This window comes from Stigmatopora argus, chromosome 20 (genome assembly GCF_051989625.1).
Source record: "Stigmatopora argus isolate UIUO_Sarg chromosome 20, RoL_Sarg_1.0, whole genome shotgun sequence".
Taxonomy (NCBI): domain Eukaryota; kingdom Metazoa; phylum Chordata; class Actinopteri; order Syngnathiformes; family Syngnathidae; genus Stigmatopora; species Stigmatopora argus.
The window spans coordinates 5,956,493-5,970,982 of NC_135406.1; the positions used below are offsets into that span (position 1 = coordinate 5,956,493).

The 14,490-nt window shown below is 40.3% G+C and overlaps 1 protein-coding gene across 1 annotated transcript; it reads left to right on the forward strand.

Moving 5' to 3' along the window:
• Positions 1 to 285: 285 nt before the first annotated feature.
• Positions 286 to 13,570, forward strand: LOC144066149 (uncharacterized). Its single transcript, XM_077589494.1, has 6 exons — positions 286 to 542; positions 1,814 to 3,196; positions 5,997 to 6,053; positions 6,156 to 6,193; positions 7,843 to 8,029; positions 11,217 to 13,570. Exons 1-6 carry the CDS (start codon positions 515 to 517, stop codon positions 13,271 to 13,273), a joined length of 3,750 nt encoding a protein of 1,249 aa, XP_077445620.1. The 5' UTR covers positions 286 to 514; the 3' UTR covers positions 13,274 to 13,570.
• The last annotated feature ends 920 nt before the right edge of the window (positions 13,571 to 14,490 follow it).

The following is a 14,490-nucleotide window of genomic DNA, read 5'->3' on the forward strand; positions in this document are numbered from 1 at the left end:
CAAATACTTTCACATGTGTCTCTATATATTTTAACAGAGTTTATATCCTAATGGCATTTATAAATGAAATGAATTAGTCATTATGTTGGTTGTATTGACTGATGAGTTTTCAAAAACAAATAACTAAAAAGATCATTTGGTTGGAATTTTTCCATTGGAGAAAAGGTTAATAATTCACATAATTTTCCACAATAGATATTGTATTCTTATTAAATTTTCCTTTCTTTTTTTGTTTTTCCCGTTTGAGGCAAAATCTTCGCCGCTTGTATATGACGTCATCACCACTCGCCGTCTCGTCCGTTTGTTCTGGAACGGCGCTTGCTATCCTTTTGGAAAGCGATCTGCTTTTTTTAAATCACTCCTTAGCCGTATGACTAATCCAATAAAACGTGGGTGAGATCAATCTGATTACATGCAAATGATCGTTTTAATCTCGGGTTGTCTGGGTACACGTTGAAGTTTTTGGCGTCCTTAGCTTAGCCTAGCCGAGTTTAGCTGCTAGCGAAGGGTTAGCATGCAAACACCAAGCCCGAAAATGTCAGGTGAGTTGACTTTTCCTTTTTTTTAAATGAGAATGTGAGAATAACTTTTTTTTCCGCCAATTCCGACGATGAATCAACTCCTCAATTACTAAATATGAAGGTTTTTTTCTCTTTCTCTTCGACATAGCCAAATAGCTTCACAAACATTTCGGCGTTGTGCGGAATTAAGAGACTAAATGTAAGCAAAATGTTCGCTAAATGCACAATTCGAGCAAAACCACGACGTCATCAAGTCTCGACTGTTTACAAAAGGCGAACAAATGTTCCTTTTAGTTCGCTTTCTATTTTAGCCCGAGTTGTGTTTCGTTTTCATTCATTCATTTTCTGAACCGATTTATCCTCATTGGGGTCGCGGGGGGTGCTGGAGCCCATCCCAGCTGACCACACAGGTGGAGCTATTGTTTTCTTTACCAACTCATTCTTTGACAGCAGTTTTTAAAGATTTCTAATCATCTTTGAAGTCCCACATAATACTTTATGCAATGACTATAATAATACAGAATTTACCAATACCAAGAGTAAGCTCTAATCTTTCATCAGGAAATGAGTGATTTCTACTCTTTTCTTTTCTTTAGTCTTAGGCATTGGTAAATTTCACCCAAAAAACCAATTTCAGGGCGAAATAAGCTTTTTGTGAAAATATACATAGATCTGCAACACCTCCTAACTCTAGAATTTCAAAATAAAATACGACAAGAGTACAGTCGTAACTCTACTTACGAAATTAATTGGTTCCCGAACATTTTTCATGAGTTGAACATTTCGTAAGTAGAGCAGTACTTTATATGTAAATACTCTAATTCGTTCCATGGTCCTCACAAAACTACCAACTAAATCCTTTAAAAAAATCATCAAAGTGTCCCAACTTTGTAGGAAAAGTGTGAAGACACAAAATTGAGAGAAAATGATCATAAAATTATTTCATAAGCCATTAAAACTTCTTCTAGGCATAAGGTCAAGCACACAACGGCAGTCAAAGAAACATGCACGGTTGTTGTGAGAGAGCCAATGAGAGCCCAGTAGAGTGGAGTGAACATGTCAAGCAAGCAGTGTATCCGCGAAAATGTCAAAATAAAATAACACATACCGGAAATGTATCGACGTTTTCGTAACTTGGATGTTTTTTTTGTATCTTGAAGCACTCATTTGCATCTGAAAGTTTGTAAGTAGACGTATGGCTCTATAAGACTTTAAATTCTCAGTCTAACCTAAAGGACTTCTCGTCAGATAGACAGTTGATAAAATATATCATTTATCTTTGTGTTTTGCAGCTTTCAGAAATGATCTTGTTGCTGATGGGCAGGGGTCTGGTGACTTTGGGGAGAAATTTGAGCTCACCCAAATCAAAAGGGAGGAGCCAGAGTTCCCTGTTCACCAAAACAGAGAAGAACAACTTCCCATCAATAAGGAGGAAAATTATTTCACATGGTCAACTGGTGAGCCCATGAAGAGTGAAGATGATCTGGGCGTAGCCAGCAGAGGGGCGGAGCCAGCAAATACCTCAACAAGGCCCCAAATTAAAGAGGAGGAGGAGCCAGAGTTCACTCAACATCAGCATATGAGAGAAGAGGAGCCTCCAATTAAAAAGGAGGAGCAAGATGTGATCGGGTCAACTGGTGAGCCTTTCAAGAGTGAAGATGATCTGGTCCTGGCCAGCAGAGGGATGGACCCTCCAAGCGTCTCAACATGGCCCCAAATTAAAGAGGAGGAGCCAGAGTTCCCTCAACATCAAATGAGAGAAGAGCAACTTCCAATCAAAAAGGAGGAAGATGATTTCACCTGGTCAACTGGTGAGCCTTTCAAGAGGGAAGATGATCTGGGCGGGGCCAGCGGAGGGGCGGAGCCTCCGCATGGTAGCTGCTCAACAGAAGGATGGCAAGCAGAACATTTAATTGCTCCTTTATCAGATAGTGACGACTTGCTTTATGACGATGAAGGTCTTAAGAAAAATCCCAGTGGCGACAAACTCTGCAAATGCTCTTACTGCGGGAAAACCTTTGGGAAAAAGTCTACTTTGAAAAGACATATGGTTACCCACATTGGGGAGAAACCCTTTGCGTGTTCAGTTTGTGGTAAAACATTTACAGAGAAGGGAAGTTTAAAAATACACATAAGAACCCACACCGGTGAAAAACCATGTTCGTGCTCAGTTTGTGGTAAAACATTTACACAGAAGCGAGCCTTAAAAGGCCACACAAGAACCCACACTGGTGAAAAACCATTTCCGTGCCCATTTTGTGGTCAAGCATTCAGAGAGAAGAAACATTTAAAAATACATACGAGAATCCACACAGGAGAAAAACCATTTTTGTGCTCAGTTTGTGGTCAATCTTTTTCTCAACTATCGCATTTAAAACTACACACAAGAACCCACACTGGTGAAAAACCATTTTCATGTTCAGTTTGTGGGAAAACGTTTACCCAGAAGGCAAACTTAAAAGGCCACACAAGAACCCACACTGGTGAAAAACCATTTTCATGCTCAATTTGTGGTCAGACATTTACACGGAAGGGAAAATTAAAAATACACACAAGAACCCACACTGGTGAAAAACCATATTTGTGCTCAGTTTGTGGTCAAGCCTTTTCTCAACTGCAACATTTAAAAACCCACACAAGAACCCACACTGGTGAGAATTCCATTTTCCTGCCCAGTTAATGTTCAAACATTTTCACAGAAGGGAACTTTAAAAGAAGACTTAACAACCCGCATTGGCGAAAAGCCCTTTTCTTGCTCAATTTGTGGTCCAACATTCCGTCACAAGAATATCTTAAAAATACCCATCATAACCCACATTGGTCAGATATCAAATCAAAAGCCTTTATTGTCATCATACACAGCTGCGTGTAACGAAATTGGTGGTGCTACTCCACAAAGTGCGTTTTCCCAGTAAAAAAAAAACATAAATTGTAATATAAAAGTATAAAAAGTCACATTCTGGCTAGGTAAATTCTAAAATATTGCACTTTGTTATTGCACACCCCGAAGTTATTGCACAGAAGGGATTGTGTGTCGTGCTAACGCAAGTTCAGAGTCCTGATGTCTGTGAGGAAAAAACTGTCCTTAAGTCTATTTGTCCGTGCTTTGTGAGACCTGTAGCGTCTGCCGGAGGGCAGCAGCTGGAACAGGTTGTGACCAGGGTGGTATTGGTCCCTGACAATGTTCTTGGCTCTGCTGAGGTAGCGAGGGCTGGCAATGTCTTCCAGTGAGAGCAGCCAATGATCTTCTGGGCAGTATTGATCACTCTGCATGGCTTTCCTGTCTGCTGCCGTGCTTCCAGCGTACCACACTGTAATGCAGTATGCCAGGATGCGCTCCACAGTGGCTCTATAGAAAGTTACCAAATGCTTAGTGTCCAAGTTGTTCCTCCTGAGTACCCTCAGGAAATGGATTCATTTCTGGGCCTTCTTCACCACTGCCGTGGTGTTTGTAGACCAGGAGAGCTTGTCCGTGACGTGGACCCCAGGAATTTGAAGGACTGGACCCTGTCTACGCATACTCCACTTATGAGGAGTGGGGCCAGATCTGTGCTGCGTTTGGGAAAGTCCAGGATTATTTCTTTAGTTCTCGTGTTTAGTGTGAGATTGTTCACCAAACACCACAAAGACAGTTTGTTGACCTCATCTCTGTAGGCCGACTCATCCCCTCCTGAGATGAGTCCGACCACAGTGGTGTCATCGGCAAATTTGATGATGGCGTTATACTGGTGGGTCGGTGTACAGTCGTATGTGTACAGGGAGTACAGAAGAGGACTCAGTACACAGCCTTGAGGGGAGCCAGTGCACAATGTAATGAAGGAAGAGAGGTGGGGACCAAGTCTAACAGTTTGTGGACGGTTGGTTAAGAAGTTCTTAATCCAGTAGCAGATGGAAGAGGACAGTCCAAGGTGGGAGAGTTTGTCAGCCATAATGTCCGGTATTATAGTGTTGAAGGCTGAGCGATAGTCAATAAAAAGCATCCTCACGTAATTCCCATGGTGCTCCAGGTGTCTCAGTGCTGTGTGTAGAGCTACGGCGATGGCGTCCTCAGTGGACCTATTTGCTCGATAAGAAAACTGGTGAGGGTCAACTGAGGGAGGGATTGTATCCCTGATGTGGCGGGCGACCAACTTTTCAAAGCACTTCATGATCACAGGCGTAAGTGCAACCAACAGGCCTATAATCATTCAGGCTGTCAATTATTGGCTTTTTAGTGACGGATAATGGTGGCAGATTGCAGGCAGGATGGAATGATGGATTGTTGCAGGGAACAATTGAAGATCTTTGTGAAAACACCAGTCAGCTGGTCAGCACAGGCTTTGAGCACCTTCCCAGGTACTCCGTCAGGGCCAGCAGCCTTCCTGGTGTTCACAGTCCGCAGTACCTGTCTCACTTCATATTCCTGAAGCTTCAGTATACTGCTGCAAGGTGGTGGATGTGTTGAGACTGAGTCTGATTTGTCAGTCTCAAAGCGGCCAAAGAAACGGTTCAGTTCCTCTGCTAGTGAGGCATCTGCGTTAACAGACATATTATTGTTATTGTAATTGGTAATATGTCGTATTCCCTGCCACATCTTTTTGGGGGTATTTTCTGTGAAGTGCTCCTCAATTTTCCTTGTATATGCTGCCTTGGCCTTTTTAATGCCTCTCTTCAGCTCTGCTCTGGCAGTGCTGTATTGTAACTTGTCCCCTGACCTGAAGGTGGTGTTACGGCATTTGATGGGTGCCTGTGTCTCCTTGGTCATTGTTGGAGTAATCATTATTATAAATGTGTTTGAAGTTTTATTAGGGGGATCATGTGCAAATTTATAATATAGGGGGGAATGTTGGAGTAATCATTATTATAAATGTGTTTGCAATGAATATAAAGCCTTATAATATACATGCTTACTATATTAATCAATATATTTGCTTATTAGGAATAGTAATGCTCATCCTAAATGTGTAACTATATTAAACAATATATATATATATATATGTGTTAATCGGTTTTATGTTAGAGTTAGAATTAATATGTGCTTTCAACGAAGACAAACGCTTACTCCAAGGTCACTCTCCAGGACAGCTGGCTCCAGCTAGAGATACAAGTTCGCAATGACTTAACAATACACTGAGTCCTTGCTCCGAGGACTGATTACTGGAAGATACGCCTCAACCCTTTCCCCAGATACAAGTTCGCTTACGCAATTGGAATCGATAACCTTGTAATTGTTTTGATTTGAGGCCTTAAATGGGCAGGACATAATGCCGCTCGACAGAATAATCTTGACGGGACGAGCGGGTGGATGTATTCTCTTCTTGCAAGAATTAAATGGTGATGTGACTACAGATGCCTTTTTTATTGAAAGCTGAATTTGGAAATACCTAAGGATAAACCTAACATTGGATAAACCTAACAGTCATCCAGGGTTTCTGGTTAGGAAAAACCTGTATCCGTTTATTAACAGTGACGTTGTCCGTGCAGTTTTTGATGTAGGAAAGTACAGTGTGAGTGTAGGCCTGGAAGTTGTGGTGTTCGAAAAGTTCCCAGTTGGTGCGGGAAAAACAGTCCTGCAGCTGAGAAAGGGCGTCCTTGGGCCATGTTTTTATTATCTTTATTTGTGGCCTTGTTAGCCTCCGGAGTGGGGTCTATAAGGGTGTGAGGGATGGGTAGAGATGGTCGGATACAGCAAGGTGAGGGAGGGGTGTGGCTCTATAAGCATGTTTGATATTAGAATAAACATAGTCTAGAGTTTTATCTCCTCTGGTGTGACACTTCACGTACTGCATAAACTTAGGCAGAAAAGTCTTTAAACATGCAACCGATGTCCTTTTCCTGCTCAGTTTGTATTCAAAAGGAAACATTTAAAAGACACAAATGTGGCAACATTTGCTGAATCTGCCAATTGACAATAATGATGAAAATCCCTCAAGTGTCATTTTTTTTTATTACATGTTGATAAAACGAGTCTTCTGTGAATTTGGCTGTGAATGAAAAAGAGAAAAAAAATCATAAAATACATGTTGTTTTATTTCATGTAATATCCAGAATGTTCAATTAGTAGCTTTGTAAACTGCACTCATTTCGTTTTTTTTCTTCTTTTAAACCAGAACCGACTTTGTTGTTTTATTCCACTTTTATATTTATCCAAACTTAATTACTTTGTATGTAAATAAACCTGGCAATTGAAGTCTAATATGTACTGTTTGTTATTGGAATTTTACTCAATATTATGTATATATTCATAAGTTAAAAAAATATTGATGGCTTGAAAGTTTTCGTTGTGATTGTCCATTGCTTTCACCTCGTGTGTCACCCACCTGTTTTTCCATGTCTCGTTAACCCATATCTGGGCATTCAAAATCCGTTTGTTCATTTCTTCTTGCGTTCTACCTCTTTTGGTTCATTTTTTTTGTTTGTAATTTTGGATTCTAGGCTTATATGTTTTCAATTTGCTTTTGGTGTCTTTAATTAAAACCCTTTGATATATACCATAGTGATGGGACGATGCTACCTCAAGCATTGTATTGACACACTGACCACACACACTGTGTCAGCACTGTATTGAAACCGTGTTGGTCACCCAATAGTGACCCCTGCAGTAGTTATGAAATCATTGCAGGTAAAAAAAAACATTGTTTTTTTTAAATTCCAAACGGAATTGATATGGAAAATAGATCCAATTTGAGTTACAGTTTCTAACTTATGTCCACATGTTTGTTAACTGGTAAATCATGTGAAATAAAAGTGATTATTTTGTTTTGCCTCACACGATCAAAATGATTCCACACTGGGGGGAAACTCTTTAGAACTATCAATAATTACGTAAAACTCCACCCAACAGACCCATGATACTTTGATACAGTTTATTTCTTTATACTAAACACTTAGGCCAAGCGATACATTTCCTGTATCGGTCACGTGATTATTTCGTAAAGCTATACACGCCTTAATTCCGGCTTTCATTCTTGAACTCTCGGCATGCTATTGACGCACCAGTGTCGGTCGTTCCATCACTATTTATCAGCAAAACCTGCTTTAGATTAGCCTAGCTAGCAGCTAGCAAAGAAACAAGTCGTCGAAGAGCTTGTTTCTGCTTTAGTTTAGCTTAGCTAAAGGCTACCAAAGGAACAAGTCGTCGAAGAGGTTGTTAATGCTTTAGCTTAGTTTAGCTAGTACCTAGCAGCTAGCATAGAAACAAGTCGAAGGACCAGTTTGAAGTTTCTGGGTTAATTTAGCTTAGCCTAGTTAGCAGCGATCGAAGTGCTTGTTTATGCTTTAGCTTAGCTAGCAACCATCAAAGGAACTAGTCGTCGAATAGCTTGTTTGTGCTTTAACTTAGCTTAGCCTAGGTAGCAGCTATCAAAGCCGCCGCCATCATCAGAATTCACGTGTGGAAATGTCGGCAAGAACACAACGGCCAAAGTTCCAGGAGGAACTTTTTGACGTCAAACAGGAGCCTTCACCTCACCAGCGTTCGACGCATTACAAAATAAAGCACGCGAAAGTTGTTCTTCATAGACTAGAAGGTGGGTTTACTTTTTATTTCCATATAGTATTCCCTTCAAGGTATTCTATGTATTAACATGACACTAGCACCGTTTGAACAAAGACTTAATACATTCTATTTATATTTAAATGTGACCACTCTAGGACGGAAATAATGAGTCTCAACGTGTTTATACTTCAACAACGGCAGAAAACAGTAGCTTTCCTTTTATTGTATCCTTATCACAAACAATGAATTTTTCGTTATTACTCAAAGTGCGAGAGCCCCCAGAGGCGTTTAAGAGTAATTCCTGCTACTCCACTCCATATTTGGCTGCATGCTTGAGTGACATATAACACTTACTTGCATGCTGTAAATTGAAAATGCAAAAAAAATAGAGATGCAGATGCATTAAACAACAACGAGAGGAGCGTTCAAACAAAGGTGTCGAAGTGGCGGCCCGTGGGCCAAATATGGCCCGCAGCCACTCCCCAGTGCGGCCTGCGAAAGTACTTATTAAATGCTAAAATTCCAATGCAGATGATAAACAAATAGAATATTTACTCTTTTACCCTCTTTTTTGGAAGAAAAAAAATTACATTTAAAAATCTAATATTTAGGTTTTTTTTAGTTTGGTTTTAATAAAAAAAAAAGTCAAAATAAGTGATTTAAACAATTGTCTGTGTTTTTTTATTTAATTCAATATTTTTCTCTTTACAGTCGTACCTCTACTTACGAAAGTAATTGGTACTGGAACTTTTTTTGTATCTTGAAAATTACTTAAGTAGAGGTGTACTTTATATGTAAATTCTCTAATTCTTTCCACGGTCCTCACACAACTAAACCAGGGGTGGCCAAGTCCGGTCCTCGAGAGCCCCTATCCAGTCTGTTTTCCATATATCCCTCTACCACACCTGAATCAAATGATCAACTCATCAGCAAGCTGTCCAGAAGCTTCATACTGATCCCGATTATTTGATTCAGGGGTGTTGGTAGAGGGGGACATGGAAAACAGACAGGATCAGGGCTCTCAAGGACTGGACTTTGCCACCCCTGAACTAAACCCTTTTAAAATTGGTCAAAGTGTCCCAATTTTGTATGAAAGATGAGAAAAACACAGAAATGTTTTTATATATTATAAGAAAATGATTTATTTATATCTTAAATTTAATAACAAGCATGAAATTGTTCCCTCCGCGGCCATTATAATGGGAGATGTGATACACGCGTTTGTCCGCCAGATGGCGGCAAGGGCCCGTTTTACCAGTGCGGAAAGCCGTTCACTTTGTAGTACATTTTAGACTTTTACGTGTGTCCTATGTGTGTGAAAATGTGGTGTGTTGCATTTGTACGGTTTTTAATCGCTTAAAAGGGGAAATTGCGATCCTTAATAAGGGGAGCATTTAGCCCGGTTGTTGTGAGACAGCCAATGAGAGCCCAGTAGAGGGTAGCGATATACTAAAGTGAGAATTAATGCAACCACGACAATATTTTCAAAATAAAATACCAGGTAAGGAAATGCATTTACTTTTTGGGGGATTTTGTAACTTGGATTTTTTTTGTATCTCGAGTCACTCATTTGCATATCAAAAATATGTAACCTGAAAATTACTTACATGGAGGCATTCGTAAGTAGAGGTATGACTATTTCAGAGTCATTAATCCCCCAAATATATAGAATTAAAGATAATGCTTTTTTAATGCCTCTCATTGTAACTAAATTAATCACCAGTGAAGAAACTTTTCTGACCAATAGTCCCTTACTTTGAAAAATGCACTTATGAACAGTTTTAAATTCATGTTGCTGTTAACGAGAATACTACAGTAGTAAATAATGAGAATAAAATTACGAGATAAAAATCAAAATACAATGAACAATAAATGAAGTAATAGTGATTTTCACGTAATATTAGGAGTAAAGGTCATACAATGATGGCATTTAAAACGTTACATTGCTTTTATTATGTCACTTGAACTGGAAGTTGTTCAGGGTCCGCAGACATAGACCTTGGTGGTATTCGATTGGTTTGGAAAAATAGATTGTGGGATAATTCAGCGTAACTAATGCAGACGTAAGTGACTTAATAATAATAATTGGACATAGGCCCTGTCGTCATCATCAACAACAAAAGCCTACTTGTCATCACACCCAGAAACTGCGTATGACGAAATTGGTAGTGCTTCTCCATAAGGTGCGTTTACTCGGCCAAAGACCTAAATAAGTGATAGTTATGGACTTGTAATTTGGCATTCTGCTGTTATGGATACAGGTCACTTACCTCTCACTGTCTTTCACTTACCTTCAGTCAGCTAGTAGGAGGCAGATCACCACCCAAACATCTTTTCATATTACCTCAGAAGGGAATGTGTGTTGTGTTACCGCAAATTTAGAGTTCTGATGGATGTGGGGGAAAAAACTGTCCTTAAGCCTATTTGTCCGTACTTTGTGGGACCTATAGCGTCCGCCAGAGGGCAGCAGCTGGAACAGATTGTGACCAGGGTGGTATGGGTCCCCTATGATGTTCCTGGCTCTGCTGAGGTAACGAGGGCTGGCAATGTCTTCCAGTGAGGGCAGAGTGCAGCCGACGATCCTCTGGGCAGTGTTAATCACTTTCTGCATGGCCTTTTTGTCTGCTTTTTTCTTATTTCTTTTGAACGATCGTTCCGAAAAAGCGTTCGGCTAGCTAGCGATACCGCAGCGTCGGGGATATGCGGGTGTAGCCACGTTTCCGTGATGAGAATAATGTTACAGTTCCTAACAAAGCTGTTGGTAGCAATTTGAAGTTCCAACTCATCCATTTTGTGGATGATGGATCGGGCGTTGGTCAAAAAGATACTATGAAGCGGTGCTCGGTGTGGTTGTTGTTTCAGCTTAGCAGCAAGGCCCGCCCGGCATCCGCGCTTTTGCTTCCTGTGTCTTCGCCGCCTTCGAGGTGCTTTGAGTTGGCTGGCTATCCACGGAGATCCCGGAGGTCTCGAGATGTCCTCGGGGATATCGTAGGTCTGTTGGTAGTTTGTTGTGAAATCGGATATATCGCATCTCCTTCCGATAGTGATTAAATCCTGGCGACTGTAGGATAACGAACAACACCGAACTGGAGAGCATAGAGCCGCTGCTTCAGTGCGCGCCGCCATCTTGACATCTTTAAATTTCCAGTCTAGCCTAAAGGATTTCAAATTAGAGAGATAGTCTATGAAATATATGATTTATCTTTGTGTCTTTGCAGGTTTCACAAAATATCTTGATCCTGATGGGCAACAGTCTGTTGGCTTTAAAGAGGAAGTTGAGCTCCCCCATATCAAAGAGGAGGAGCCAGAGTTCCCTCTACAACAAATGAGAGAAGAGCAACTTCCAATCAAAAAGGAGGAAGATGATTTCACCTGGTCAACTGGTGAGCCCTTGAAGAGGGAAGATGATCTGGGCGTGGCCAGCAGAGGGGTGGAGCCAGCAAACACCACAACATGGCCCCTAATTAAAGAGGAGGAGCCAGAGTTTCCTCAACACCAAATGAGAAAAGAGCAATCTCCAATCAATAAGGAGGAGCAACATGTCATCGGGTCAACTGGTGAGCCTTTCAAGAGTGAAGATGATCTGGGCGTGGCCAGCAGAGGGGCGGAGCCAACAAACACCTCAACATGGCCCCAAAGTAAAGAGGAGGAGCCAGAGTTCCTTCAACAACATCAGAAGAGCGAAGAGCAGCCTCCAATCAAAAAGGAGGAGCAAAATGTCACCGGGTCAACTGGTGAGCCTTTCAAGAGGGAAGATGATCTGGGTGGGGCCAGCGGAGGGGCGGAGCCTCCGCACGGCAGCAGCTCAACAGAAGGGTGGCAAGCAGAGAATTTAATTGCTCCTTTATCAGATAGCGACGACTTGCTTTATGACGATGAGGACGATGAAGGTTTTAAGGAAAATCCCAGTGGCGACAAACTCTACAAATGCGCCCAGTGTGGGAAAACATTTGGGAAAATGTTTACTTTGAAAAGACATATGGTGACCCACACAGGTGAAAAACCATTTTCTTGCTCAGTTTGTGGTCAGTCTTTCTCTCTAAAGCACCACTTAAAAGGCCACACAAGAATCCACACTGGTGAAAAACCCTTTTCGTGCTCCATTTGTGGTCAAACATTCACAGGGAAGGAAAGTTTAAAAAAACACACAAGAACTCACACTGGTGAACTCTGCAAATGCTCTCAGTGTGGGAAATCCTTTGGGAAAATGTCCACTTTGAAAAGACACATGGTTACCCACACAGGTGAAAAACCCTTTTCCTGCTCAGTTTGTGGTCAGTCTTTCTCTCAGAAGCACCACTTAAAAGGCCACTCAAGAATCCACACTGGTGAAAACCCTTTTTCATGCACAGTTTGTGGTCAAACATTCACAGGGAAGAGAAGTTTAAAAAAACACATAAGAACCCACACAGATGAAAAAACATTTTCATGTTCAGTTTGTTGTAAAACATTTACAACAAAAGGAAGTTATGAAATTCACACAAGAACCCACACTGGTGAAAAGCCATTTTCGTGTTCTGTTTGTGGTCAAGTGTTCACACACAAGGGAAGCTTAAAAGCCCACACAAGAACGCACACTGGTGAAAAACCATTTGCCTGCTCATTTTGTGGTCAAATGTTCACACACAAGGGAAGTTTAAAAACCCACACAAGAACCCACACTGGTGAAAAACCATTTTCTTGCACAGTTTGTGGTCAAGCGTTCACACAGAAGGGAAGTTTAAACATCCACACAAGAACCCACACAGGTGAAAAACCATTTCCGTGCTCAGTTTGTGGTGAAGCGTTCACACACAAGGTCAGCTTAATGAAACACCTACTAATCCACACAGGTAAAAAACCATTTTCCTGCTCAGTTTGTGATCAAGTGTTCACACACAAGGGAAGCTTTAAAACCCACACAAGATCCCACACTGGTGAAAAACCCTTTTCCTGCTCTGTTTGTGGTCAAGCATTCACACAGAGGGGAAGCTTAAACATCCACACAAGAACCCACACAGGTGAAAAACCATTTTCGTGCTCGCTTTGTAGTCAAGCTTTCTCTCTAAAGCACCACTTAAAAGACCACATGAGAGTCCACACTGGTGAAAAACCATTTTCGTGCCTTTTTTGTGGTAAGTCTTTCTCTCGAAAGCTATACTTAATTGGTCACACAAGAATCCACACTGATGAGAAACCATTTTCATGTTCAGTTTGTGGTAAAACATTTATACACAAGGGAAGTTTAAAAATACACACAAGAACCCACACTGGTGAAAAACCATTTTCGGGCTGAGTTTGTTGCCAAGGATTTATTCAAAAAGAAAAAGGTATTTCTTTTCAGAATTTTCAATTAGCTATGTAAGCTACATTTATTTATTTTTCTTCTTTTGAGTTCCTTTTTATAGTTTTAATCCACTTTTATATTTATCCAAACTGATTTGATTTGTATGTAATTCGACCGGACTATTGTTATATGTAGTCAAGTGTAATTTGTTTGTTATTTTAATGTTGATCAGTCAGTCATTGGACTTGACTTAATATTTGTAAATCTGTATAACCATTAGTAAAAATAAATATTGCTGGCTTGTAACTGGTCGTTGTGATTGTCCATTGCTTTCACCTGTGTGTCATCCAGCTGCTCGCAATGTCTCGTTAACCCATCTGTGTATTTAAGTCCCCTTTGTTTGTTCATTTCTAGCTATTTCAAGATAAATCTTGGACAGATGACGTTTAAGGTGCCCCCTTTCGACACAAAAATTATCCCATATCAGATGCGGACACCCCTCATCTAATAATGGAAGAAAACTTTTTGTTTTATTCAGGTGACAGATATGGTGCTCCGCAACAAGGAACCAGAGAAAGACCTCCATCACTTCAGGGAAGACCAGAACATCAGACAACGAAGTCCACCTGCAGTTTGAGGTCAATAAATGTCTTGTTTTATTTCAATTTTCTCCCTTTTGCGCCACTAGATAATGTGCGGCTACTTCTTGTGGTCACTAGATGGCAGTAGAGTCTTATCTTCAACTAAATCCAGGCCTGTCCAAGAGTTTTTGTCCTAGTACAATGGGTCAGTTAGTCAGGTGGTCCACCAGGATGGTACTAACTGCTACCCTAATAGTAAGGGTAACGATTTAAAAATAAAATAAAAAAAAGCTCCGGTCAATTTAAGTGAGAAGTTCTAATATCCGATAGCAGTAAATGTAGCACGGGTTGCCATTAGTTTTGCTCTTCAGGTCGTTATTATTATTATTATTATTATTTAAATATTTTTGAAAAAGGAAATTGTTACAAAGGATTAAAAATTGGAAAAATGTGTTGAAAATGTTTTGGCAAACATACTAGGATGTTTATATTTATATTTGATCGGTGCAACATTGTATATATGTGTGTGTATATATATATATATATATATGTATATGTGTATATATATATATATATGTGTGTGTATATATATGTGTATATATATATATATGTATATATATACATATATATATATATATATATATA

What these genes read in the sequence shown, in the direction of transcription:
- LOC144066149 (XM_077589494.1), top strand. Translation starts at nt 515, where the DNA reads ATGCAAACACCAAGCCCGAAAATGTCAG. An exon ending in AGATGGTCGGATACAGCAAG is followed by an intron (nt 6,194 to 7,842) that starts GTGAGGGAGGGG and finishes GCTTTAACTTAG; the next exon opens with CTTAGCCTAGGTAGCAGCTA. An exon ending in TGTTCTTCATAGACTAGAAG is followed by an intron (nt 8,030 to 11,216) that starts GTGGGTTTACTT and finishes GTGTCTTTGCAG; the next exon opens with GTTTCACAAAATATCTTGAT.